Source organism: Calonectris borealis, chromosome 17 (genome assembly GCF_964195595.1).
Source record: "Calonectris borealis chromosome 17, bCalBor7.hap1.2, whole genome shotgun sequence".
In the NCBI taxonomy this organism is placed as follows: domain Eukaryota; kingdom Metazoa; phylum Chordata; class Aves; order Procellariiformes; family Procellariidae; genus Calonectris; species Calonectris borealis.
In genome coordinates this window covers 11,248,858-11,275,000 of record NC_134328.1, presented here as the reverse complement: position 1 = coordinate 11,275,000, position 26,143 = coordinate 11,248,858, and the positions used below count along the sequence as shown (strand labels likewise).

The 26,143-nt window shown below is 42.1% G+C and overlaps 3 protein-coding genes across 12 annotated transcripts; 1 reads left to right on the top strand and 2 right to left on the bottom strand.

Moving 5' to 3' along the window:
* Positions 1–556: 556 nt before the first annotated feature.
* Positions 557–9,882, bottom strand: CSTF1 (cleavage stimulation factor subunit 1). Of its 2 annotated transcripts, none has more exons than XM_075166568.1 (8): positions 9,192–9,882; positions 8,810–9,066; positions 8,032–8,202; positions 7,097–7,292; positions 5,389–5,666; positions 4,375–4,572; positions 3,401–3,791; positions 557–1,873 (listed from the first exon to the last, which is right to left on the bottom strand). In XM_075166568.1, exons 2-8 carry the CDS (start codon positions 8,927–8,929, stop codon positions 1,614–1,616), a joined length of 1,614 nt encoding a protein of 537 aa, XP_075022669.1. In that variant the 5' UTR covers positions 8,930–9,066; positions 9,192–9,882; the 3' UTR covers positions 557–1,613. The 2 variants fall into 2 exon arrangements, with proteins under 2 accessions (XP_075022669.1, XP_075022668.1); XM_075166567.1 differs by having other exon boundaries at positions 8,810–9,431; positions 9,683–9,882.
* AURKA (aurora kinase A) lies at positions 9,745–17,068 on the top strand. Of its 5 annotated transcripts, none has more exons than XM_075166569.1 (9): positions 9,745–9,899; positions 10,502–10,589; positions 11,707–11,989; positions 12,572–12,650; positions 13,358–13,549; positions 14,235–14,373; positions 14,759–14,907; positions 15,523–15,697; positions 16,338–17,067. In XM_075166569.1, exons 1-9 carry the CDS (start codon positions 9,745–9,747, stop codon positions 16,521–16,523), a joined length of 1,446 nt encoding a protein of 481 aa, XP_075022670.1. In that variant the 3' UTR covers positions 16,524–17,067. The 5 variants fall into 5 exon arrangements, with proteins under 5 accessions (XP_075022670.1, XP_075022673.1, XP_075022671.1 ...); XM_075166572.1 differs by lacking the exon at positions 9,745–9,899 and adding an exon at positions 10,035–10,128 and having other exon boundaries at positions 16,338–17,068; XM_075166570.1 differs by lacking the exon at positions 9,745–9,899 and adding an exon at positions 10,035–10,140 and having other exon boundaries at positions 16,338–17,068.
* Positions 13,532–26,143, bottom strand: FAM210B (family with sequence similarity 210 member B). 5 transcript variants are annotated; one of them, XR_012676282.1, is made up of 5 exons: positions 25,863–26,143; positions 22,421–22,593; positions 20,870–20,943; positions 19,875–19,966; positions 13,534–13,628 (listed from the first exon to the last, which is right to left on the bottom strand). XR_012676282.1 is itself a non-coding variant. In XM_075166576.1 (4 exons), exons 1-4 carry the CDS (start codon positions 26,043–26,045, stop codon positions 19,929–19,931), a joined length of 468 nt encoding a protein of 155 aa, XP_075022677.1. In that variant the 5' UTR covers positions 26,046–26,143; the 3' UTR covers positions 17,916–19,928. The 5 variants fall into 5 exon arrangements, 3 of the variants coding, with proteins under 3 accessions (XP_075022677.1, XP_075022676.1, XP_075022675.1); XR_012676281.1 differs by having other exon boundaries at positions 13,532–13,628; positions 19,875–20,943; positions 25,863–26,141; XM_075166576.1 differs by lacking the exon at positions 13,534–13,628 and having other exon boundaries at positions 17,916–19,966.

Genomic DNA, 26,143 nt, shown 5'->3' with positions numbered 1-26,143 from the left:
CAGAGGAGGAGCAAAGAGGATTGCTAAGCCTAAGAAATGTTTTGCATAGCAGTAGCTTTAAGAGGAAAATTAAATTTCATTCTCTACCTCTTTTAAAAAAACCACCCCACATTCTATACTCTGTAGTATATAGTCTATAGTCATGTCTGATCCAGATGTAACACAACAAATTCATGAAGCTTTAACATGTCCGCAAAGACACAGCCTTCCAATATTCTTTTCTCCTTTGTTATATAGAAAAGAAAACTAATACATTTCCTTCTTTATATATTAAATAACTTTTTAAAAGGTAATCTTTATTTAAATACAGACAAAACCTGTACCCTTATCAGCCCTTGACAAGACACTTCATCAGTGGTAACTGAAAGTTAATCCAGCAGTAAGAACAATCTTACATTTAAAAATCCTCATGAAAGCAAGTGCTGAGCTTTTGACTAAAGGAAGCCTCTCAAATGTGAAGCCCAAGAGCACTGTACAAGGATGCTTGAATGAACATATTTAAAACTTTGCACAGGCAACTATCTGTAAAGGTAAGTAGTGAATTTTCAAACTTACAGAAGGTTTAAGCACAGAGTTTCTTAATGAGATGTACTTCTGTTGAGTAGGACAAGGTCTGGGAAACTTGGACTATTAGAGGTAACAGGGAGAAGAAACAGTGAGTCTGGGTTTTTGAATAGTAAAAAAAAAATAATATAATTAAGTGCTGTGTAACAGACTGACAGAATGAAAATTCCTCAATAAAATGAAGCAAAGTGACATTTCTGAGGTACATATACAAAAATTAATATGCACAACAGTTTCTTTCTTTGAGAGGATACTAAAGGTCTCTATGGCAACATCATTCTCATTTGCACATACTGCACTGTCATATTTTACAGTTGCAATGTGCACACTCCTTGCCAAAACTATGAATTTACTTCGAGGTCCCACTTGTTAAGATAAATTCAAAAGAAGACAAGATTCCAAGTCTGAGCTTTAATACCAGAACTAGAACACCATTTCTTGAATTCATCTAAACAATTGAAAATCCTGTTTCAAATTCTTATGGCACAAGACTGGCTCAGAATTGAAGGTCCACTTGGCCAATTAAAAAAAAAAAATCCACCAAAAAAACCCCAGACAAAAGATACAAAACAGAGCTTTACAAAAAATGAATCAGAACTGAAGGCAGCTTAAGGCTTCATTAAAATATTTGCCAAGTTCTGCTGTTACTTGTGTAATCCATTCTTTAAACAGACTTCAGTGGGATTGCACAGATACAATGCAGAGCAAAACTGGCTCATACTGCCCAGTTTGAGCAAGTCACATTATCTCTCGCGGGATTTAGAAAGACAGGAGAACAAGTTTAATCCTTCCTGCAAGGATCATTTTATTCTCCCCCACACACTCCTTGAGTACAATTAGAGATGACTTACAAAAATTAATGCCACACACACCAATAAAAAAATTAGCGTGGGGCAAAACTTAGTCTCAGTATTTTGATATTTTTCTGTCACGTTTGACAGAATTAAAAAACAGACACAGCACGGCTTTCATCTAGGCATCTGTTGGCAGTACAATCAATACAAGATGATATAATGAATCTGGATAATCACTGTTTTATAAAGCTGTCCTTAGTCTGTCGTTGACCTTCTGTACCAAAATCTAGCCCTGTAGTCGTCACTGCAGGTCATGAAGCCAGGATTGGTAGGAGAATGGACAATACAACGGACAATGCTGTTGTGCCCAAGAGAAAGAAGATTTCTCCGTTCAGCAGTTCTTGAATCCCAGCAGCACAGACTTATGGTCCTTTCATCTGGAAGCAGCACATAATCTTCTGTGTGGTTGAAGACAGCTTGTGTCCTGTGTACTTGTCGTCCACTCAAACCAGCTCCTAAATATATGCAGCAAAAAATTAACCCAAATAGGCTCAGTTTTAGGAAGTTTCTGAAGACCTAAGAATAAACCTCCCGTAAGTATCAATTTCTACAGTCTACAAAGGAGCCTTACTTTCTCAGTTAGTCTACCACTCCCACATACAACAGGTGAATCAATAATGAATATTCTTTTGTAGTTATATACATGGTATATTCTAAAATTTCTTAGAGGACAGAAAGATTAACTACTCCCACTGTGTCAGTCAAGTCCAACCACTCAGTATGAGTGCAATCACTTAACTTTAAGAGCACTTTTGCCTTATATTTTATGTGTGAGTGTGAGGCTTACAGCTGTAACTAAGGAGAAAGACCACAGATAGTAGAATACACAGATTCTCATCAATGACATTTATTTTTAATGTATATATCATATGGCACATCGTATGACCTACCTTGGCCATACCTTCCCTCCATACCCTTCAAATAAAATGTGTTTCATATATAGGCATTTACTTTTGCAAAATATCAGGTAAGATGCATTGCAAAGTTTATCAAGGAGGTGCTGCACCCTGCTGGTTGAGAGCAAAATAGACCTAGCGTACAAAAAAGGACCGTACACATCCCAAAGGCTGATACATAAAATTTTCAACATCCTCTCCTCTTTTATGCTATGACTCCTAATGCTTAAGCACATTACTGCTTGACCCAAAAGCTTCCCCCATGACGTAACTGCTATCCTATGCAAAGCTTCTACATCCTTCACCATTTCTTAAGTCCTGCTGAGATCAAAGCATGGTATTGTCAGCACGGTCCGAGTATGACTACCTTGCACACAATTGCATCCTTGGGGGGGAGGGGAGAAAAAAAAAAGAAACAAACCAGCTGTAGCTATTTTTCAGCATATTGCCATGGCTTACTAGAGCCATCTTTTGAACAAGAGTCTAATGGTTAAAACAACTGCCCCAAAGTAGGTTTAATTCTCTGTCTGGGGGGGTACTCTGCAGGAAAGTGGCCTACTCTAGCCAGAAATGGATTAGGTGTTAGTTTTGACCCTTCTAGTTTAAACTGTGCCCCTAGTCAAGCAATAAATAGAAAAGAAATAAATTCATAATAAATAAATAAATAATCAAAATTATCACCAGCAAGAAAAGCGATGATGCTGTTTTAATAATCACTGTTTCTAAAACACACTAAAGAAAAACTAGAGAACAAAACCCGCTGCACAAATGTCCTAGTCCTTAGGGCAGTGTTCCTTTTTATTCTTCCCTAATTTAGTGGTAATTTCCCTCCAAAGCAATGGAGTAATGATGTCAGAAAGTCTCCAAAATCTATGCAGACTAAATATGTTTACACATACAAGAATCACAGCTTCTCTTCTGGAATTAGTCTACATTTAAGTGTTCTCAAAAATTTGGGGCAATTTATCCTCAAAGCAGCAGTTTCTTATTCCTTTTAAGAATTACTATTCTTCTGACAATATTACCACCCCTGCCGTAGGTCAGTACCTGAAAAAGAAGGTACTTGGAAGGTCACCTGCCACATACCTGTGTATTTGACCAGTGTTCGACCAGTGGATATCTCCCATAGTTTAGCTACAGAGTCTTTTCCACTTGACAAGATATACTTTGAATTTTTGGAAAAAATAGCAGAACAGACTTCAGCTCCATCATGTGCCTTCTCAAAAGTAGTGATACAGCGATTTGAAACACCATCCCACAGTTTGATGCATCCATCCTTACTTCCTGTCACATACATGTTTGCACTTGCGTTGTAATTTACTGAACATATAGCATCAGTGTGCTGATCTTGAGGATTGCAAGACACAAAACACTGGAAAGTATTGATATCATACAGTCGTAAAGTAGGGTGCTGGGTACCAACAAGTATGAAATCTCCAGAAGGGTGAAAAGAAATTGAGCGCAACATCTCTGCTTCCTGTTTGATCAAAAATACATAATTGGTGTAAGAAAGAAAAAAAATCTGAAATGGAAGTGTCAATTCTGGTGGCATTAAAGAGCTAAAACATTAGTTAAATTATCAGCTGGCACAATGTGTTCTGTTTTTGCAAAATAGAAAATGCTTCCTATAGGGTTAAAATGACATGCTACCTTTAAATGTATTGTAGTTTTTGTCCTAGAGCAGCTTGCAGTGCCCACTCATTTTTGGGATATCGCACAAAAGCGAAAGGAGGCTTTGTCAGCCAGTCACACACCCCAAAGCCCACCACCACATAATCCCAAACTCTCCTCCAAAACAAAGATAATATAATTGGCTTCAAAGTTACCCATATTAGATTTGGTCTAGATTAATAAAAAGCAGACAGGCACTAGATTTAAAGAATATAGGTATCCGTTATGCAAACACTCTTAACACGTAATTACCATAATGTCTGCAAAGTTTGTAGCTGCACACTCCTACATACCTAACCACTTACGAACTCAGACACAATTCAGCTCTCTGATACCTCGGTACTTATACATTCAAGCTTTGGTTGCTCTGAACTGGTATTGTATCTAACCTGTATATATTTGAAGGCTCTTTTGGCAGAAGGTTTTGAATAATCAAACAATTTAAGTGTGTAGTCCCTTGAACCAGATGCTAGGATCTGTTCTGTTGGATGAAAAGCTAAACACGTAACTTCATCCACATGATCATACAGAGTCCGAATAACGGGGTGATTTTCCATGTTTTGCTGTGCTGTCTCATTCATCATGACCTACAAGGAACATTCAACAAGTTAGACTGTTAGAAAGCAGAACATGCTTTTGACAGGAAAAGTAGGTTTTAGGCTTGCCAAAGTGGCCAAACAACAGCTACCTTTCTGACACATGACTGGGCACATAATCACTATTACCTTAATTATTTGAAAGCCCATTATATATTGTTACAGATAAGATCCCTGAATCTTTGCAAAAGTCAACTGACTTGCTCAAGGACAAACTAGTTTCAGCAGCAGAGAACTGGTGCAAGAAAACATCTCGCCTTCGTAAACAGTCCAAATCAAAATACTGTATTGCCGTAAGAATTAAAGGAAGCTGTACCAACTGGGAAAACTGCAACTTTTACTCACGCAGGATACTGCTGAGAATTCGGTGTGCACTCTGTGCCAAAAAAAACCCCCACTTTTAAATTGCTACCTGATAACTGTATTAGAGAAAAATAATAGAAGCAAATAAATATGTATTCTGTGAAACAGTTCTGAAACACACAGCCACTGGAAGCTGTAGAGGCCAAAAGTGTAAGTGGCTTCAAAAATGATCTGTGTTCATACAATATATTAATTATCAGCAACTATTAGAAGCCACTTCTGGCTCAATTCTCTAGGCTGCTGCCACAAGTTACACAGGTATACTTGCCCTATTTCTTCTTCCTTTTCTTCAAGGGTACTTTATGAGCCGCTGTTGGAGTAGGAAATACGGCGAGACAGATATTTAGTCCAACCCACTGAGCCAGCCACAAGGCACAGACATGGCACGAAACAGACAGCACCTCAAGAATTCACAAAGTGGTTACGATTCAAGTCATATTTTACCTCAATAGGCATAGCACTTTTGGCCAACATTCTCTCTGTATCAAGAATTTTTATTGAGGCATCAGCAGATCCTGTAGCTATTAACTGTCCGTCTCTGCTATATGTAGCTACACGACACGGTCCTTTATGAGATGTGACATAACAAGTCTCATATTCAGAAGCCTCAGGAGACATGGTCTGTACATCTGCATCAAATTCCAAGTCAATTCCTGTGCCTGGAGCTACCGTATCTGACCGTCCAATTGCATATTGAACAGCACTGTCATCGTTCTCCATTCCTGAAAAGAGAGAAGTTGATGCACTTAAACCAGGTTAACCTTCTCCTTAGACAGATAGGCTGTGGCCAGATGTATGCTACAGACTTCTGTAACAGCTACGAGACAGGTTTTAGGAGAGGCAGGCCCTGTTGAACAAAGCTAAGCTAGCAGAGCAGATTTAGTTATACAGCAGTACTTCTCGTAAGAAATGAGAGGTACTTTGGCTACGCTAGAGCAGAATACAGCTCTCAAAATTAACTGTGGAATACAACCAGCAAATATTGTAGGATGGTAAGTGCACTGACAATCAGTTACTGAAGCCATCGACAGGCCTCTGGTCAGCTTTTCAGAGGGAGAAACAAGCCCCAACATTATTACATGAGATTTGAAGTAAAAAACTGACGCATTTACCAATTCTTTTCCTTTCTGTTTCATTGCATTGAAGAAAAAAAACACCCCACAAGCAACTATCCCAGCATTGTAAATGAAAATTTTTACTCCTTTTCACACCCACTCTACAGACTTTTTTATTATTTTTTTATTTCCAGGATGCATCCACTGAACAAAGACAGTTCAGCATTGGAAGTGGTAACAGGGCAGACACAAGAATTTTAAGCTACGTGCCCAACTGTGATCATCAACTGATCAAATGCAACAGAAAAGTTTTTGTTGCTTTCATCTACAAATTGCAAGTCTAGCTATTCTTATTTCAAACGGACACAAGGCTTCACATATCTGTAGTCTTGGAACTCAACTAGTTCAGGCAGCAGAACCAGTTCAGTTACAATACAGGGAAGACATGATATTATGACTAGACCTCTTCCAGTAACTTAGTCAGCTTGTTTCAACAGCAGCTCAGGTATTTTGAATACATACTGCAGCACAAATGTACTTTCAGAGAGAAAGATACACCGAGAGAGAGCAGGCGATAACTTTGCTGAGACCCTAGACTGTGAAGCTTATTTTCTTGAGACTGATATATAAAGGCTAGTGAAGATTGCCAATGGAAGGGCTCGCTCCCTTTCCAACACCGTCAGGAAGAATCATATAGAAAATATTTCTGAAGTTGGCAGAGAACTGTGTGGGTCAGTTTTCTATTAGGTCTGTGGACTCAGTGATCCCATTTACTGGCACGTATTTTTAGAAGGTTGCCAGTCACCCAGGACCCTGAGCAGGCATTCTTACGTGTTGCAAGAAGTTCAAACAAACAGGTTTTGACAACACTCAGTGATCTGTTTTGCTTTTAATGCATACTGAAGAATGAAACATAGCACTAGAATGCCCTTCAAAAAAAGCCACAGAGGCAAAGGCTGTATTTAAATATACAAAAATGTTATGCTATTACTAGACATAATCTTTGCATAAAAGATGTCTTTTCAGTAACACTAACCTCTTAATTCTCAAGGGATTTAGAAACTGGACTTTTATGTTAGCTTTATATTCCAGCTTACCTAACTTAATTAGGTGCAGCAGTTGTTCAGATGGTGCACAGACTGATTGTGGTTTTATCTCATTTATCAAGCCATTGGCAATATTTATGTATCCATCATATAGCAGCTGACTAATTATCAGTTTATAAAGTTGCTGACGGTCTTTCAAACTGACTTTTGTTCTATACATTGTGAGCAAGGAATGCCTTGGAGGGGCCTGAAATAAATAAAGAAGAAAAATCACATACAAGAGAGTTGCATGAAACAACCACAACCTTTAAATAAAGCACATCCTGCTGAATTTCAGTGCAGACACCAAATACCACCAAATTTTAGATAAGGTTCAGAGACATAGAAATGAAAGACAAAAAAAAAAAAAAAAAAAAGGAAAAACCTGTTGCACTTGTTTGCTGTAGAAATGAAAATCTCGCCAATAAACAGAACACGAATTGCATTAAGGTGCAATAGAGAAGACAGAAATAATGCGGCGTTAGTTAGCAAAATGATTGTCAGTATCTTTCACTCAGCCTGGCCAGCACCGGCGGACCCGGGCACTAGGGAGGCGGTTAACATAAAACGTGCAGGGAAGTCAAACGCCTCGCCACCCTCACACAGCCCCAACCCGCTCCCTCCCCTTCATCCCGGGAGACCGCATCCTCCCCGCACCTCCTCCCGCCCGGCAGACGCCGGTCACCCGCCCGCACACCCTCTCCCAGCCCCGGGCTGCAAGGCCAATAACCGGGTGCGGGGACCAATAACCGGGCAGGGAGGGGGCGTGGGGGAAAGCGACTGAATGAGGGCGGGGAGTGCTTAGCCGGAGCACAGCGGTCACAGAGAGCCGGCTCCGAACGCCGCGGGGCGGACAGGCAGCTTCGGGCGGGAGCTGCGGCGGGCGAGACCGGCCCAGGCAGCGGAGCCGAAAGCGAGGGAGAGCCCGGAGCGGCCCCAGTACCTACCGACCCTTCCTTCTGCCTCCCTCGCTCGCCCCCTAAAATGGCGACCGGAGCCCTGAGCGCATCGATTGGCGGCGGCGGCAGGGGAGGAGGCGGCGGCGGCGGCCGGGACCGAAGAATGCTCCTCCGCGAAGGCTGCTGCATCGAGCGCCCGCAAATCGATTGGAGGCGACTCTTGAAGGAGAGAATTGCAGCATCACATGACCGTGACACCCCGCGCGCGCGCCCGGGCACCGGCAGGTCCCACTGTGTCACGTGATGGATGACGCGCCGAGGGAGCCCCCGAGCGGCGGGGAGGGGCGGGGGAGGGGGGCGCGGCGGGCCCGGGCCGGGGCGGAGCGGGGCGGGCAGGCACGGCGGCCCGTCGCGGCGCCCCGGGGTCCCTCTGCCCCTTCCCCCTCCCGGGGAGGTCGGGGCCTTGGCCGAGGCCGGCAGAGCCGCGCTCAGGGCGGGATGCGGGCGGCAGGCCCCGCTGCGGGGGGCCGGCTCCTAACAGGAGGGCGGCTGATGGCGGGGGGCCGGGGTTCTTTTGTGTCCCAGCTGCAAAGCTCCGAAACGCCGCTTCCGCTGAGACACCGGGATCCCAAACACGGGGACGTGAACGGGCTGTGAAATAACAAGTTGCTGGCACTGCTGCTCAGCGCTGCAGGCCTGCCCGACGACTGCAGCCACTTAGGCTGCACAGTTGCAAGCACCTCACACTGCCAGGCTGCACGGTCTCTCAGCAGGCTGAGAGCCTGTCCCGAGAGCACACCACCACCCTCCCAAAAGCCCTACTCACGTCAGCCTCAAGAAACGGTAGTCGAAGTGGACGCGGGTCAAGGAGGGGGGATGCCATGCTACCCATGCCCCGTGGCAGCTGACGTCTATCACATGCTGCAGCGACACGACGACCTGACATCTTCTTTTTACCTATCCTGTATCACTTGTAAACACCAACACACACACCAGGGTCGCCTTCGCACTTCTTTTCAGCACCGCAGAGACAGTTAAAAGTTGCCTTCAATCACGGTTCTTCAGAGGCCCGAAGTACTGAACCTAGTTTTGGTGCCGCTTGTCACTCAGCGGCCAAGGTCCCCCTCACAGGCGTGAGCAGGACCACTCAGGCAGCTGGCAACTGAGACAGCACAGCAGCCTCACGCTCCTTTTACGCTGCTACTCACAAACTGCGCTCACTGATCGTCCGCTGCCAGCGTCGTCCCTCTGCCGCTCAGCGTCTCCTCGAGAACCTGTTTGGTTTTGGAAGCTACCGCGGGCGGCGGATCACCGCTGGCGTGACACGACGGGTCCGCGGGCTGGCGAAGGTACCTCAGGCCAAGCGTCCCCTGGCGCGCTGCGCTGTGCCAAGGCGGGCGTCCCCTTCGCACTTGTCCTCAGGAGCTGGCGGCACGTGGAGCACTGCCCTGGGCCGCGCGTCCGGGCGAGCGCGAGGCAGAGGCCTGCTTCACCCCTCCGCCCGACCTCCCGCTCCTCGGGGCTGCGAGCTGCCACCCGGGGCACCTACCTCGCCGGCTGGACACAATGGCCCCCGGCCCCACTCGCGCTCGGCTCCACGCGAGGTGGCAGCACCGCCTCTCCCTCGGCCCGGGGCGGCGGGTGCGTGTGTGGAGGAGGAGAGAGAAGAGGCTGCTGCCTCGCAGGATGCGGGACTAACCTGACGCCCTTCCCCCCGCCGCCGGCGGCACGCTCCCAGGCCTCAGTGGCTGTGAGGAAGGGATGGTAGTTGTAGCGTTGCCACAGGTGGGTGGTCTGGGCGTACGCGATTTGCGTAGCGGAAGACCCGGCCAGCAGAGACTTTGCGGAGAAAAGTGTGTAAGCGGGGCGCCGATCCACGCAGTTGGAGTACGGAAGGAGCCAGCGGCGGAGAGACGGTACGTAAAATACGCATGTAGCGCAAACACCGCCCTCGGGGCGGGCGGGTTGGACCTATTCGGGATACGCAGCAGGCTGCCGTTGCGCATGCGCCCCAGAGGCTCGCGGCGACGAGGCTCGGCCTCGCAACGAGCGGAGCGTGCGGAGAGCCAATCGGCGGGCGGGCCGATTGAAAAGGAGCCAATCAGCGGGCGCGAACGGCGGGAGAGGGGCCAATGGCGAGAGGCGGTAGTTTAAAGGGTATTTAAGGGAGGGCGGTTTGAATTCAAACAACCGCGGCGGCCGGAGGGAGCGGAGGCCGGGGGTGAGCGGGCGTCCGGGCTCCGCGGTGGGGGCGCCACCCGCGGGCAGGGTCGCGGCACGGGGTACCCTGCCCGCCGGAGGTGCTGGCGGGCACGGGCCCGGCCGGTGGGAGACTGTGGGCGCAGGCTGGTGGTCGCCGGGCAGGCGTGTGGGGCGGTGTGCTGCGGCGGGCAAGGCCCGGCCCTGCCTCGGGGCCTCCCGGCGTTCGAAGGCGGGGGGGACCCAACTCTTGAAGAAGAGCCCCAAGACGTAGTGTTTTCTGTTAAAGTGACTCCTGTTCTCTACGTCTCATCCGTAGGCTAAGTTATATGTGGCTCTTCTCCTCAGGCGCTATGGATAAGAATACGAAAGAGAACCATTCTGGATACCCCAGTCGTGGTACGAAAGTAAGTGACTTATGAGATTGGTGGGTGTATTCCTGTATACAGGCTTCAAACTGTCTGTGGTAATTACTGTTAACTGTACTAAGTAACAAAAAGGGGGGAAGTTGTCGGGAAACAATGTTTTCTGTGCCCAGAAAACAATAGCCAACTTTATCTTTCAGCAGCTTTTTCTTGGAGAGAACAGTGCCCAAGGCTTACTTCTTTTAATTGCTAATATTGGTATTTCATACTTGAATTGGAAAATCCTCCTAATATTTTAAGTGTAATCTAAGATCACTTAAAGAGAGAGCAAACGTGTGTAGGCAACTTATTCCAGATATGGTTTCCAAAAGAAAGCATTGTGTAAACGTCATTATTCTCATGCTTGTGCAGGAGTACTCAGGATCACCCTGATTACATATTTTTGTATATAGAAACACAAACACTTTCTCATTATTTTAACTTAAAAACAAAGAGGCCTCGGTAAGGTTTCAGAATAGCATAAGCAAAACTTCTATTTAATCAAGCTAATGGTACGTTATTTTCAGTGAACTGAACCACAAGACTAAATAATATCTAGGGGAAGAAAGAATTGTTGCATACGTATCATTAGAGGGCAAAAAAAAAGTGAGAAGCTAATCATTAGCATTTGAACTTAGTTGTAGGCAAACTATCATAAAACAACTAAGAATTTCTTAAATATAAGCCTAAACTATCTTCCCTTACTGGAAGCAAAAGGTTAAAAGCAGATAGCTGAACCTTACTAAATAAACTTGTGTTGTTCTGCTGAAGTCCTGTGCAAGGTATATCAAGATGAAGAGCACTAAAGGGAGCAATGATGCAAAGCAGTATATGTTTTTATAGTAAGGGTCTGCTGTCTTACCACCTGTGGCTGATATTCTATAGATGTGTGTGGAAAAGTTCTTCTGCTAGCTATAAAGAAGCATGCAGTTGACAAGAAGTAGTTAGCAGTTTTCTACAATGTAGAAGTTTAAGAATATTTTCATTCTTAAAACATAAGTTCAGAATACCATAACATCTCCTCTTAATGTGCTTTGTGTTTTTTTCTGCTCTACTGAATGCGGCCATAAAGGTTATAGTATGCTATGCTACAATTAATATATAATTTTTCTTTTTGAAGACTGCTAATCCCATTGGGGATGGCCCGAAACGTGTCCCTGTGTCTCAGCATTCTGCCCAGAGCCGGTTACTGAACAGTGGAGTTCAAGCACAACGTGTTCTGTGTCCTTCAAACTTTGCTCAGCGAGTTCCTGTACAATCACAAAAATCTGTACTGTCAAACCAAAAACTGTCTAATAACCAGACAACGCAGCAGCCCCGACCAAAGTTTCTGGTCCAGCCAACTGCCAGGCCTCAGGTTCCAAGCAAAAGCAACGAAAAACATCAACAGGCTCCAATACCTGGTAATTCTGAAGATGATGTACATGTATTTATACAATTGTGACACTTGGAATGCTCCTATTCTGTGAAGCAGAGTGCAGTGCAGAAAACCTAAAGCTGATGTTGATGATGTGAGACAGTCCTGTAGAGAAGTACTTGGTTGTGCCCAGAAACAGAACAGCAGCACATACTGCAGCTTAGATGTTACTGCACTATCCTTGTTGCCAAGATTACCCATTTAGAGCCAATATGGGTGTTGAAAAATTTCCAGATGCTCACTAGTCAGCTGTGAATGAATGTAATTGGCACTCATACATCACAGTTTCTCCAGTATTCATGTCAGTCTGTAATACACAAGAATACTGTGGGTTTTTTGGGGAAGCTTAATTTTTTTAAGAAAGCTTTTAAAATTACATTTTGATAGCACTGATAACTGCTATGTTGCTTTGCCAATAGTAAGCTACACTAGGTTGTTTAAAATGTCATTGAATGTATTCTAAGAACTGTTGCAGATACTACACAGAAGTTCGATTTGCTCCGATGTGAATTTTTGTATTGTGTTCATGGGTCTGGTTTATAAAGTTGATCTACTTCTTTATACATAGCAAAAAATTCTGAAGCAGAAAGCACCTCTAAACAGAAAAATGAAGAGACTGCTAAAAAGAAAGGTGAAGAGACTAAAAAGTAAGTTTCATGTGTAAATTGTTGTAGCTAACTGAGTCCTGTTGGATTGTGCTTGGTTTTAACTTCTAGGACTTCATGTTGCAGCTAAGCTGAAGGCTACTTGAGCCTCTTGGTTGTGGAGACCCTGTGGCCCTACGCTTCACAGGGACAACATATGAAACTCTAGGAAAGTTTACTTTGACCTGATAATTCTCAGGAACCAGGACTTCCTGTAATGTAAAGAAAAGTTCTGGCTAAATGAGTAATAGGTCTTCCCATGAGATAACACTGACAGCCATTGCTCCAATCACAAGATGTACACTTGAAAACAAAGCCGCCTTCGTATGTGTGAGAGGCTGGAGTCTAAGGATGAAGTTAGATTTGTAGTATGGCTTCCTTAAACAGTGCTGTTCTGACATGCACTAGTAGGTACCTCTGTATTAAGTGTATTGAAATGAGCATAGCTTGGTATACACAGTTTTGACTTTGTAGTAGTGTGGTTGATGTTAGTATCTCTGTGTGTAAGTTTTAGGAAGGAAGAGACTAGCTTTCAGAACTTTCTTTTGAAAAGTCTCAATGTGTATTTTATCCTCTTGGTGGTGTTCTCTTAAAGACTAAAATCTAGCTCAGATCACTGAGTGCCTATTGAACAGGAATTATTGGTTGTAAAACTAGGAGTCGAAGCCCACACAAGTATCTAGCTTTTATAACTATCTTTCCTCTTGCAGAAGGCAATGGTCTCTTGATGATTTTGAAATTGGTCGTCCTCTGGGGAAAGGAAAATTTGGAAATGTGTACCTGGCACGTGAAAAGCAGAGTAGATTTATTCTTGCACTGAAAGTGCTCTTCAAAACACAACTTGAGGAAGCTGGTGTAGAACATCAACTACGAAGAGAAGTTGAAATACAGTCTCATCTTAGGTAAAGTTTAGTGACCAGTTACACTTTTGCTTCGTTTGAGTTCAAATAAACAAAGTGACCTTGTTTATGATAACATACCCTGTTGAAGAAAAGAGAAGTTTCTTTTTAAACATGTGACACCTTGAAATTGCTAGTTAGGATTCTTGCCTTTCTGCACCAAGATTTACCTTGTCTAGCTTGTAATGAAGTAACCTCTGGTAACAAATCTTTCTACTACAAAAAAACCCCCCTTGTCTGTTGCTTGAATTTATGTGGGTAACTGCAATTTCTCAAGAGTCAGAGCTTGTTTCTGGTATTTCCTGGAAAATAAGCCCAACTTGCTGAAGAAATTAGTTGTTTCACAGAAAGTGTTTAAAGTGTTTCAGCTTAAATTCCAAAACCCATAGGAATTGGCACCTTCAATGGTAATCTACTCTTCCAGTTGCTGTAGAAAGGTATGTTTAAGAAGATACGAATTAGTGAAACTCTTGGCTAGCTGCTTGCTAGTAGGGAGTCTAAACTGCTGCTTTGACAAATACCATCTATCTGCTATGAAGCTCTCTTAATGGATATGTTGTGAGCTGAAGGAATGCTTACAAGATGTTGAAGTTCCTAGGCTTGCCTTGAAAGGGGGGAGGCAGGAAAGGGAAATTAAAGTTATATGGACAAATACATTGTTCAGAAGAATATTTAAACCTTTTTGCAGGCACCCCAACATTCTCAGATTATATGGCTACTTCCATGATGTTACAAGGGTCTACCTTATTCTGGAGTATGCACCTCGTGGAGAAGTCTACAAAGAACTTCAGAAGCTTACCAAGTTTGATGAGCAAAGAACTGCTACTGTAGGTTGTTCTAGCTTCTTATACATTACTTGGTCTTCATATCTGGAATATCTGCAGCATAAAGCTAGCTCTTCAGATAAAGTTCTGCATTCTGTTGTGTGAAACAGATTCCTCAGATGCTAGTTTGCTTGAGCACTTGTAACAAGGAATAAGTTGGGAAGACAAATTACTGCACAGCACTAATATAACAATGTTCAGCATTGCTTAATATTGCAAGTGCTTGGTCACTTCAGGCAGAGCCTGTATTGCCAGACTTCAAGGGTTTAAGGAATAATTGCTCTAACTTAAACTACTAATTATGCCTAGAAAAGGCTATACTCTAGCCAGATAAGCTAGAGTGATGATGTCTTTATACTTTAAAGATTTGTTCTCTTTCTGAATACAGTACATCACAGAACTAGCAGATGCCCTATCATACTGTCATTCAAAGAGTGTGATTCACAGAGACATCAAGCCAGAAAACTTGCTGCTTGGCTCAAATGGAGAATTAAAAATTGCTGACTTTGGATGGTCTGTGCATGCTCCATCTTCTAGGTGAGAACGCAATATATATTTTATGCAGTGAAATACTCCTGTAGCGAAAATGTTAGCTTTCTTGTCACACTTACAGTTGTGGAATGGAGGTAAATGTGAACTTCCTAAAATACTGGGAAAAAATCCTACAAGAACTGGGCCACTGCAGCAAAGGTCTTAATAGTCAACTGGTGTAGCAGAGGGAGTCTTACGATCCTGTTTTTTCAACTTGTATGGTTCAAAACTTGCTGAACTTGAAACAAGTGAAGAAGGCTGGTGTACTGTTGTAGGGTTATAGTGGTCCCTGAGATGACAGACCAGCCCTTGTATTCAAACATCCCACTAGCAATATACTTAAGACTTTCCTTAATTAGTCTGAATTGCACCTGACAAAGGAAGGCTATATTTGATCTAGCAAGTGGGATGAAAAAAGGAAGGATAAGACTGAATGCAGTGACTGAGATGCTTTAAAGCTAAAGTAGAAACCTTACTGCTGGAACTTCTTTACCAGGTATTCTGGTGGTGCTGAGTCTATCCAGGGTACAGATGATTGCCACAATTATCTTCTATCTAGCTCTTGAAATGGATCTTATAATTGCCATAATCAGTAATTAATTAACTTAAACTTTTCTTCAGGAGAACAACTCTCTGTGGGACACTTGACTACCTGCCTCCTGAAATGATTGAGGGAAGAACACATGATGAAAAGGTGGATATTTGGAGCCTTGGAGTTCTGTGCTATGAATTCCTGGTAGGGAAACCACCTTTTGAAGCAGAAACATACCAGGAAACCTACAGAGCTATTTCCAGGGTATGTGCCAACACTTATTTGGACTAGCTGAATTGTGCTGCCTTTCAGTTCTATTGTCTTATTGAAGCTTAACAAATGATCATCCTGAAGGGTATGTATAACAACTAGAACTGTAGCAAGACATAATGATATGCATAAAACTAGATCCCTAAAGCTGTCTTCAGTCATTCAGTAGAATGACTATAAGAGACCTTAAGATACCTTGCCTTACTTTTTTGGCTCTACCCTGTTTCTACCTGCTTCTGGACTTCTACCTCTTTCATAAAGCAACTAATCTTCTCCACATCTTTCCTTTTCTAATTTATAAAATGAATATTTAACATTCAAGGTGTTACTAAAAATACTTAAGCTTAACTTTTCCTGTTGCACACCCTGGAAAGGTTCCAGCAAACTAATCTTGTTTGAAGTACATTGAAAAATACACTAGCTTAACTTGTACAAGTAGCAAGAACCTTGTTTTCATCAGGATCATGATGAAATTACTTAATCTCATCTCAATAGGCATAAGGTGCATAGCCCACAAAGCTGACAACAGCTTTCCTTTCTAGATCTACCTTGGAGGGTAGGGCCCTTTGTCTCTGTAGTTTGGTTATTGCCAAAGAACTTTTGCATCATCTTTAGTGTCCTTTCTTTTCCTTAGGTGGAATTCAAGTTTCCTCCATCGGTAACAGAAGGTGCAAGGGATTTAATTTCAAAGCTTCTGAAACATAACCCATTCCATCGACTGCCCCTGAAGGATGTACTTCTTCATCCCTGGATTACAGCAAACTCTACAAAGATGCCCAACAGCAGAAAGAGTGATGTTGCTGCCCCATCCAGAACATAGTGTTAGCAGGGGTAACCTCATGGGATCAACAAGAGGAGTCTTGTACTGTGACTACTGTAATGCTTACAATAGGAAAAGCAGGTCTTGGAATCCAATGGCAATTGGAATGCAAATCTTTGGGTTGGCAGTCTTAAACTCTAATTGCAATGTAAAATTATTTGACTTTTAGCTGGAGTTGTGGAATACTTAATATACTTGAAATCCAGTTACATATGGGCCAGGTTTGCTGATGAAAGTATTAAGCTGTTCAAGGCTTTTATGATGTGGTCTCTCCTGGCAATGGTTCATTGCTCCAACAAGAGGAAGTTGTTGTTCTAGCTTATTGAACAGTGCAATATCCCAGAGATACCTGCCTCCTAACTTAATGGGCTGCTAAGGGTATCGTAACTGTGGTGTAATCTGAAACTGAGTGAGGTGAATGCGTTTCTCCAAGTGTCCTAAAAATGATGTGTGCATTATTTTTGTCTCTATTTTGTCTTAAATGTGAGCACTCAACTTTTAAAATAAAGACTTGTTATATACTGCCACCAGCATAGTAAGGTTTCTTACAGCATTTATCACTTCCACTGGCTGTCTCTGAACCACTTGTCTTTACCTCCTCATCTATGATCACAAAATAAGTTTACTGCCCACCTGTGTCAAAAAGGAAGCTGATATAAAGTTCTTGCTCAAAGTGCTGGCACCACAAAGTAGATGTGGTCACTTACTATTCTACAGTCACAACACAGGATTAAAAGGTAAGTACCAAATATGTTGCTACTTACTTTGTGGGTTTTCCACAACTATTGAAACTTAGGCCTGCTTCTTCCTTTTTTTTTTTAATGCCGTTATTCAAAGACAACAGGGTCTGAAAGCACTTTGGGGAGAAAGGTCTAGAAAGTATTGCTAGTAAACGGGATATGTAACAGGAACAAGTGTTAACATCTGATGTTGTAAGACATTATTCCCTAAAATGTAGCAAGGGTCAGGCCACTTATCGCTTGCCAAGAAAACATACAAACCAACTATTTTCCAGTAAGACACTTCAAGCAAACCAAGAGAAAGCAATTTATTGTATTTGCATGATAAAACTTTAAGGTCATCTTCACTATTTTACAAGTAATTTTAAAAAATGATCCTTTTACAAGCAAGGATTCTAGAATTCAAAATATATTCTCAAATTAATTTAAAATACACTTTGCAAAAAACTTTATCTAAACAAATTGCCAGTAGTTTATACAACCATATTTATCTTAATAGGTAATCTGAATTCTGGTCATAATTTAAATGAAGCTCTGTTTCTTTACTGCAAGAAAATCTCTAGTTTGTGCTGGTGACTTTTAATAACTTTTAGGTGTATTTGCTTTAAGTGATTCCTGCTTTAAAGAAAGATTTTTTTTTTTCTGAAAAAGAAAAAGTTTGAATATTCCTTTTCTATCAACTTAGGACAAAACATACTTATCAGAAATGACTGATTAAATGAGAAAACCAAGGATGCCTTGTGATTATTCTGGAATTCTTTTGTTATCCTTGGTAACAGAACACTGCCCTATACTGATACAAAGAGAGAGGGCATGTAAGACAAAAAACAACACAGAAAGGCTTTTGTGAACAGGAAAGAAAATAAGCCCAAGTAAAACTTAGTCTTTAAGAAAGACTGACTGCCCACTTGAAATTTAAAAGGCTCTAGCTGTTTTAGAATGTAGTAGGTCATAGAAAGCTACAGTAGTGTTGGTTGCATGTTGTCATACCATGGTAACCCTTCAACTGCTGTTGATAGGTAAAAACTGCACTATCAAATACTCAAAAATAAGTTTCCATCCCCATAACAGGTATAATAATCACACAGATTAGTCAAGGGTAAAGGTAGAGCTTCCTTGAGGAACAAACTGATTTGAAACTTATGCTCTAATTAGAGCTGGCTCAGATAGCAGCAAGCTGAAGGTAGTACCCTGACAAGCTGCCACCTTCAGCAGCCATACTGCAAAGCAGGCATGAAACAGGAAAAATCTAGTCCTTTTTTTTTTTTAATAAGCAGCTAGTCAAAATGAACTTGACAGCCCTTCCTCCTGCACACATGGGTACATGAAGCAGCAGAGCATTGGCTCCACATTTAACAAGCAAGCCAAGCAGCTGTGCATGCCATAAGCTCTGTCAGTGACACACCTTACAGCTCCCATGGAAGCATGCCACACTGCAAGGCTGATTCCGAGTATGTCCTGTTCCTAAGGCTGGTATTTTGAGCAGTGTTTAACTATCTAATGCATCTTTGCATATATGCCATGTATGGCTATGTTTGCACTACATCAAGCCTCTAGCATGTGTACCTGCTCACTGCTGCAACTGTTTCCATCTTAAGACACTAAACCCCAGTTTGGGCTAACAGCACAGCCCCCACTGAGGCCAAGCCCTTGTCAGGGGGTTCTTTGTTTTGAGGTGGCAGTCTCTAGTATCAGCTTGCTTCCACAGGGCAGAGGAAGTAAACTACATCTCTTCCAGTTTTCCCTGTCTTAGAGAAAACCTGTGATGAACCAAGGGACAGCAATAATACAGAGGTACAAAGATATATGTGGCTGTGACTCATCTTCCTAGAGCACAAACTCTGCTTGCTCACTTGTGAGCCTGAGATTCCTCAGAGCATCCGACCAGCCTATGGGTTGGACTTTCTGAGTAGGAAAGGACTTAGGGTGCAATCTAATGTTATGGCTGAGTGGAGTTAATAGGTTGCTCATAACAAAAAGAAATTAGTTGCTCTTCCTTCCCTCCCTCAGCCAACTTTCATCCTAACCACATGATTCCTTCCTCTCAATTCACTAAACTTCAGCAAAAAAAAAAATTTACTCTGATCACCAGGGTAATTTCCTGCTATTTTACTTTAATCAGATTCCTGTATGAACAGATCTGTGTCAGAGCCACCTTGGGGTAAGCGTAAGCACAAAGACAGAGAAAGACAATGTAAAAAGAGCAGACCTGAAAGGAGCAACAGGTCCAAAAGACTGATAGATCTGGCACGAGCTATCTCACAGAAGCACAGTCCTAAGTCTGAAACCCAGGTTTACCACAGAATGTTACACTGACTACCTAGTTTTGGGACCTAGTCTTTATGTTAACTGAAAGGTGGTATGTGCAACCACATTCTAATAGGAAGTGTCCAAATAAGGAAACGTAAAGCACCTCTAATTGGTACATTCAACAGTCTGTCAGACAGAAGCACAGGAATTGCTCTAGAGAAGCTATGAATTGTAATGTCTGGACTTCAGATGCAGATCTGAGTTTCATCTACAGGAGCAGAAAGCTGCTAGGGTTAGTTTTCAAATAAAGATGTGTCTCCAGCACAAAGCCAGATCTCAATAATTAAAAACCCACAGATACCTTGTCTCTGACTTGATGATCTTTGGAACATGTTCACATAGGAGGTAATTCTTGTTACACTGGTTTCAGTAGACTCAGGATTCCTTCTGAGTCTATAGGCATAAAAAAAAAAAATTTTAAAAAAAAAAGGACTTTTGTAAGGCCAGTTCCTAGCCTATAAATAAAGCACATTTTCAAACAATAAAATCTTGAAATGTGGAAGCACCACAAAGGAGCTGTAGTTCAGAACAGTGCATCACCTATTCTGGCTAAAACAATTATCACTGTGCAATAATTAAGCATATGGGCACTCCCACTTAAGTTAGTTCAGCATGTGTGTTGTATTGCAAGATTGGGGTCATAATATATGCCCTTTATAACAAAACACCCATCTACCACCTTAGATTCCAATATATACACTTACCAAAAGTACTATTCATACAGGAAGATACTATTTATTCCACAGACTATTAGGAAGAGACTCTTACTCTGTTTCCAACTACACAGTAATAAACTAATGCTGCCACTCTTTTTTGACAAGAAAAAAATAAAGGCCCAAAAAGCTAGATTATAAAGACCCAGAACTGTGTGTTCTAAAGAGACTGCTCATTGTCAAGCATTTATATTGCCACTTGCAGTGGAAACCAAATACCACTTTAACAGGTTTTTCTAAGGAAGAGGTGGCAAAAGGGAAAGAAAATTAGGACAGCACTTTTCACAGTGTAACAGTTACCTGAAAGAACAAGTAAGAAATGCAAGAGGAGGTCAGCATTAACATAAATCCAAATAAGTCATTTAAAGAAATTTAGCAATCTGAAAAGCTACATGGATAGAGAGCATTTAAAAAACAGAGTAAAAACCAGTAAGAAATAATCATGGATTTGGGGCAGGAGGTTTGAAGAAACCAATCTTCCGGCAGTATCGGACAATAAATGGCACAGAAACTATAGTAATGCTGATTCGTACTGGAGCAAACAATTTGTGAATAGCATATGCCAATACAAATGTGCTTGTACCAGCAGCCATTTTAGATTGCAACGATGATTCACTGAAACCAAGTTTGAAGAGAACTGCAGTCATATCCACACCACTGGGGAAAAAGAAAACAAGATTTTTTAGTTTATTTTAAGGTTGCATGCTAAAGAATATAAATTAAAAGTGCTACTTTTTCAGGGAATTTAACATGGCATACTTCCAACTCTGGAATTTATGTTTAATCTAGATGTTGTTAAATAATAAAACCAATTATTTCAGCAGTAACAGCTCAAGTTACTTCTCTAGCAACAACGCATGCAATATTTTCAAACGCACATTTTTTTTCTTAAATTGACAAGTTCCCTGTGAAGTCAAGTATGTTCTTATTTTTACAACTGTATAGCTGCAGCACGTGCCTGGAGAATACTCAGCCGCATGTTCAACCTTCTGATAAAATAATCTACCTCTCTACTTCTGAATTTTAAAACAAGTTAGAAATTTGTGCATTTGTGTTGGAAATTCATCTTCCCCAAATTTACAATAAAGTCTATTCTGTGTCTTGATGAAATTTATCACACAAATATAGATCAACCTAAACCGAATAAGGTAGCTGTTGTTAGGCTTAGTGTTCCAACAGAGGAGTACCTAGCTGTTAAAATGACAAGTATCTTATCTAAAATCTAGCAAGTGAAGGAAGTATTATGGATCTCAAATAAGCATTATCCACCAAATCCATTAATATTTTAATTCTCTATAGACATAGAGAATTTCATCAAGATTCCTATGTTTGGAGTAATTTTCCAAAAGAAGTTGTTACTATAATTTCTCTCCCTTCACTTGCCAATATAGTATCTTGTAACTGGGAGTTAAATCATACCTGAAGGAAAAAATTTTCATTGTCACCCTGTGCCATGATGTAGTAAACGAGAAAAATCAGGCATTCACATATTCCCACTGAAGTCAAGAGTAAGTGACAGGGAATGTTTTGAGAAACAATGCATTTCCCTATTTCCTCAGTTGAAATACCTCATACTCAACAGACATACCTATAACTGATGCATTCTCACCAGAAGCCACATACACAATTTCCCACCTGACTCCTATATGATTATCTAGTATTTTCTTTTTTAATCTAATCCTGTTTTAGTGGTCGTGGCCTTCTGCAGTTTCAACTGCAGAAACTAAGCCCAACACCCAGAAAAATACATTTATCTCTAAGCTCCAGCACTTTTGTATAGCTCTATCTGTACAGACCATATTACTGTTTGAGAACAAAAGATATCTCCGCAGAACAAAAATAAATTCTCTCATCTGGCTAGTTACTCTAGTGCAGTCTCTACTCTGCTGTTTTCACCTGCCCGCCATGGACCATGAACTTATGCAAAAAGACCATGTACATCTATCTTGTCTCATGCCTGATGGGAGATTAGATCCATTTATGGATCCATCTATACTCAAAATTCAGAAGATTACTGTGTGTACATCAAACAGGCATAGAGTACATGTCTCCTTCCAGAAATAAGCACAAAGCTAAGATATTTTTCTTGGCTAAACCATTACCTAGACGCTACACACAACTGTACAAACCTCACCTTGACACAGCCAGGTAGAAGATTCCTAGAGATACTAATGAAATTCCAACATGGAATGAAACCCCTACAGCACCATATTCTTTAAAAACTTGTTTCAGTTGCTGGGATTTGTTGAGTTTCTTGTTTTCACCACTGGGATCTGTGGCTGCTTTTTCAGGGGATATACCTGCATCCTAAAAAGAAAACAATTAAAAGCATTTATTAGCATTAAGCACAATATCATATCATAGTCAGTTGAACCAATTTGAAGTAATGAACGAAGTGGCTTGCATACAGTGCTGTTCAGAACGAGACAGTAATACACTTTTGCTCTTTCACATCAGTATAGCAGATGCCTGTGGCAGAGCCCATGCAAGCTCCTTTTTCCCAGCTATTCATATCAATTCGTATCAAAGGGATGCACTGAGCTTGGTGCAAGTTCTTACACAATGCAAGTTTCATAATTAAAAATAGTTATTATAGTCCCAGTCTTCCATTTGATCCAAATGTGTGCCAAGGCACACCCACACAGTTGCTTGAGAGATGAGACTGAGGTGCCAAAGAGATCTTTGCTTATACTCACTGCTCAGCTTTATACAGTGAATTCTTGTAAGGTAGCTTTTTGTTCAAGGGCTAAGCAGCTGATGGCACTGGAAGCCTACATGATACCAGGCTGATGCTGGCTTACTAACGACTTACTGATAGAAGAGGTCCAACATTTAAGTTCCCATACATCACCCTCTGTAGATCAGCTGAAAAAAGGAAGAACCAGAGAACTGCTACTGTTGACAGCAACAAGCAATACTGTTGCCACGGTGTAGACAATAGCTACACAGACATGCCAGTGCTGGTGTAAATAGCCTAACTTCACTGAAAATGTTTGTCATAGTAAGATTTATTGACAGCTTTTTATCTGGGTAAATTTAAAGCGCAGAACGTCATACTAAAATATACTCCAAAGCAATTTGATTGTGCAATGCAGGCAAAGAAGGGCATATACGCTGCTAGTAATAAGACAGCCCTTGGATACCTCCTCATACTTGCCATAGAAGAAATACTAACTCAAGAAAGAGAATGTTTCCACAAAGACTTCAGGATTTTTCTCTAATTAGTGAGCGGTTGTCAGGAAAGATTAGAAGAGTCCTTTCTTTTCAGCTGAATTCAGCAGCAGTCATGACAATATGACAGCCAGACTAAAGGCCACTGGACACAGGATAGGTACAGTACTGCCTGGCACCACTTCGTCCTACTGTAGATCGGTTTCAAGGCACACAAATTAGAAGAAAAATACTTTTGATTAATCCTTGGACTTGACAAGATTGTAAATTAGGATACAAGACAGGCCCCTCTTACAACACTCATGGTAGGATGAACTTACTTTAATCAGTGAGTTTAACCATACCAACCACACCAGCCCCCCCAAAACCCAAAAAACACTGTTTGCTGCTGTTTTTCTCTTTTTGATCATAAGTTGTGTTACTTTGTATTTCATTTTGACAGCAAATCATGCTGATCCATAAATATGTATTTAGGAAATTGTGTAGGTCAACTTACTCTGATTCTCATATTTTTAAAATTTTCAAACATAGTGGATAATGTTAGATTTTTTTTTTTTTGGCTCATGAGCCAAAGCAATATTTGAATAGAAACCGAAACTTGACTAAGAAAGAAAAATGTCCAGTAGAAAAAGAAATCTTTTATTGCTTAAACCAAGCAGTTTTAATACTAGAGAGTAAATGAGGAAAAAATGTTCAAATATATATTTTTGAAGCAAGCTCATTAAGCAAAAGAATGGATTCATAGTTAGATAATCTAATTACTTTCAGCCACTGGAAGTAATTAGATTCCATACATGGCTGTACTACACGGCTGCTACTTCACCATGTGTCAGAACTCATTTTCTTACTCTTCAGTTTTATTATAGGAAAGAGGGGGTGGGGGGAGAGGAGGGAAGAATGCTGTTTTAACTGCTAGTCTGTGAAATTTAAATACTGAGTTATTGAATGGAACTAGTTGAATAAACTGAACAAAACAGTCTCATAATACCTGCTGCCAAAAGCTGTCCTAACAATTCAATCAACATCATATGCTTAGTCAAGAATACTCATTTATTCAACAGTGTGATTTTCTTAAAAGCCAAGCGTGGTTTGAATAGCATTTTAAGATTTAATGGTTTATAGTGAAATTTTCATCCAGACAAAGATGATCATTGTCTATTTAAGGAGCCAAACATGAAGATTTTCTTCAGATAGCTGCCATGAAAGCAGGAGCTGACTTCAGAGATATATAAGCCTCAGAGGAACTCTGGGTCTTACAGCCACGCTTGCAATATGGATCATAAGGACTGAAAAATTAGCTTGTTCTCATCTTCCAAGTACATTTCAATTCACAGGCTCACATGCCAGGTAATTTCTGAATGGTATTGAAGCAAGATGTTAAAAAAAGTACCACTTCAACAGATATTATTTGGACTACCCAGTACAAATAACGTGAATAATGTACAACTTAGCAAAGAAAACTTCCTATTTTCCATATAATTCTGCTACAATATTTCTGCTAGAAAGCCAATTTTATTCCCATCGTTTAGACAAAGATTCAGCTTCTGGACGAACTAAGGCATGAAAACAAGTCTGAAATATCATGTTATGCTTTGTAATGAAGATACAGAAATTAACCTGAAAATCAAGCTGTAGAAATTAAACTGTAAATAAGGCTTGGTATGGAAAGCTCACATTCACAATCTTGGCACAAGCAAGTGTAAAGCAGGTCCCTATCTCCTACGGAAACCCAACATAAACATGATTTAATAATCTACTGCAGTGTAAAAAACACTTATGTGTAAGGCCTTCATTTGCTTTTCTCCCCGAGCCAATTCAAATTTAAAACGAAAACAATGAAGGGTACAAATTCATACAAATTCTCCCTTCCTATCTCCAAAACACGAACCGAATGTTGAAAGCACGGTGAAACACATCATTAACCGAGTGCACGGTCGTATTTTATCTCTCAGCTAACGAAAAGGCGCAGTCAGGCGGGGACCTCTCCGCAGGCACGCCGCCGGCATGCCACCCGCTGCCACTTCAGGGGCTGAAACCCACGGCACTTTTAGAAAACCCTTTCAGCCACCGCCACCAGGAACACCCGGGCTTCTCTGTGTCTGCGTGAATTACTGAAAACCCCTTTTTTCATTCTTCATGACTCACCTGAAGTGCTCAAACTCTGCAGCCCCCAGGCAACCCCTCCCACCCCTCCACGCTGGGGCGGTGCCGGCCAGCTGAACCCCTAATCTTGAAAACACCCCCAAAAGCTGGAAAACACGTCCAGGCCAAGACAACTTGTGCTTTAATCAAAGCTACCATCCGCTCCCCTCCAAGGCATCTCCCTCCAGAGGCGGGCCCTGAGGCCGCGCTGCCCCCTCACACAGCGCGTACCTCACGGGGGGCTTCCCTCCCCCCAAACCTACCTTGGCGGAGCTGCCGGCGGCGGATCGCAGCGTTACGAGGGGCAGCGGCGGGCTGAGGCCAGCCCGGGCGAGGCGGGGACCGCAGCCCGAGGCGCGGAGGCCGGTGACGAGCAGGAGGCGGCGCGGGGGGCTGCGCGGGACCGCCGGCGGCCGCAGCGGGCCCAGGCGCACCAGGCGGTACATAGCAACGGCGCGACAACAGCGCAGCCCCAACTCTGCGCGCCGAGCGGGGCGGGCGACCAGACCTGACAAGCCGAACACCCGCCCCGCCCGGCGGCGGG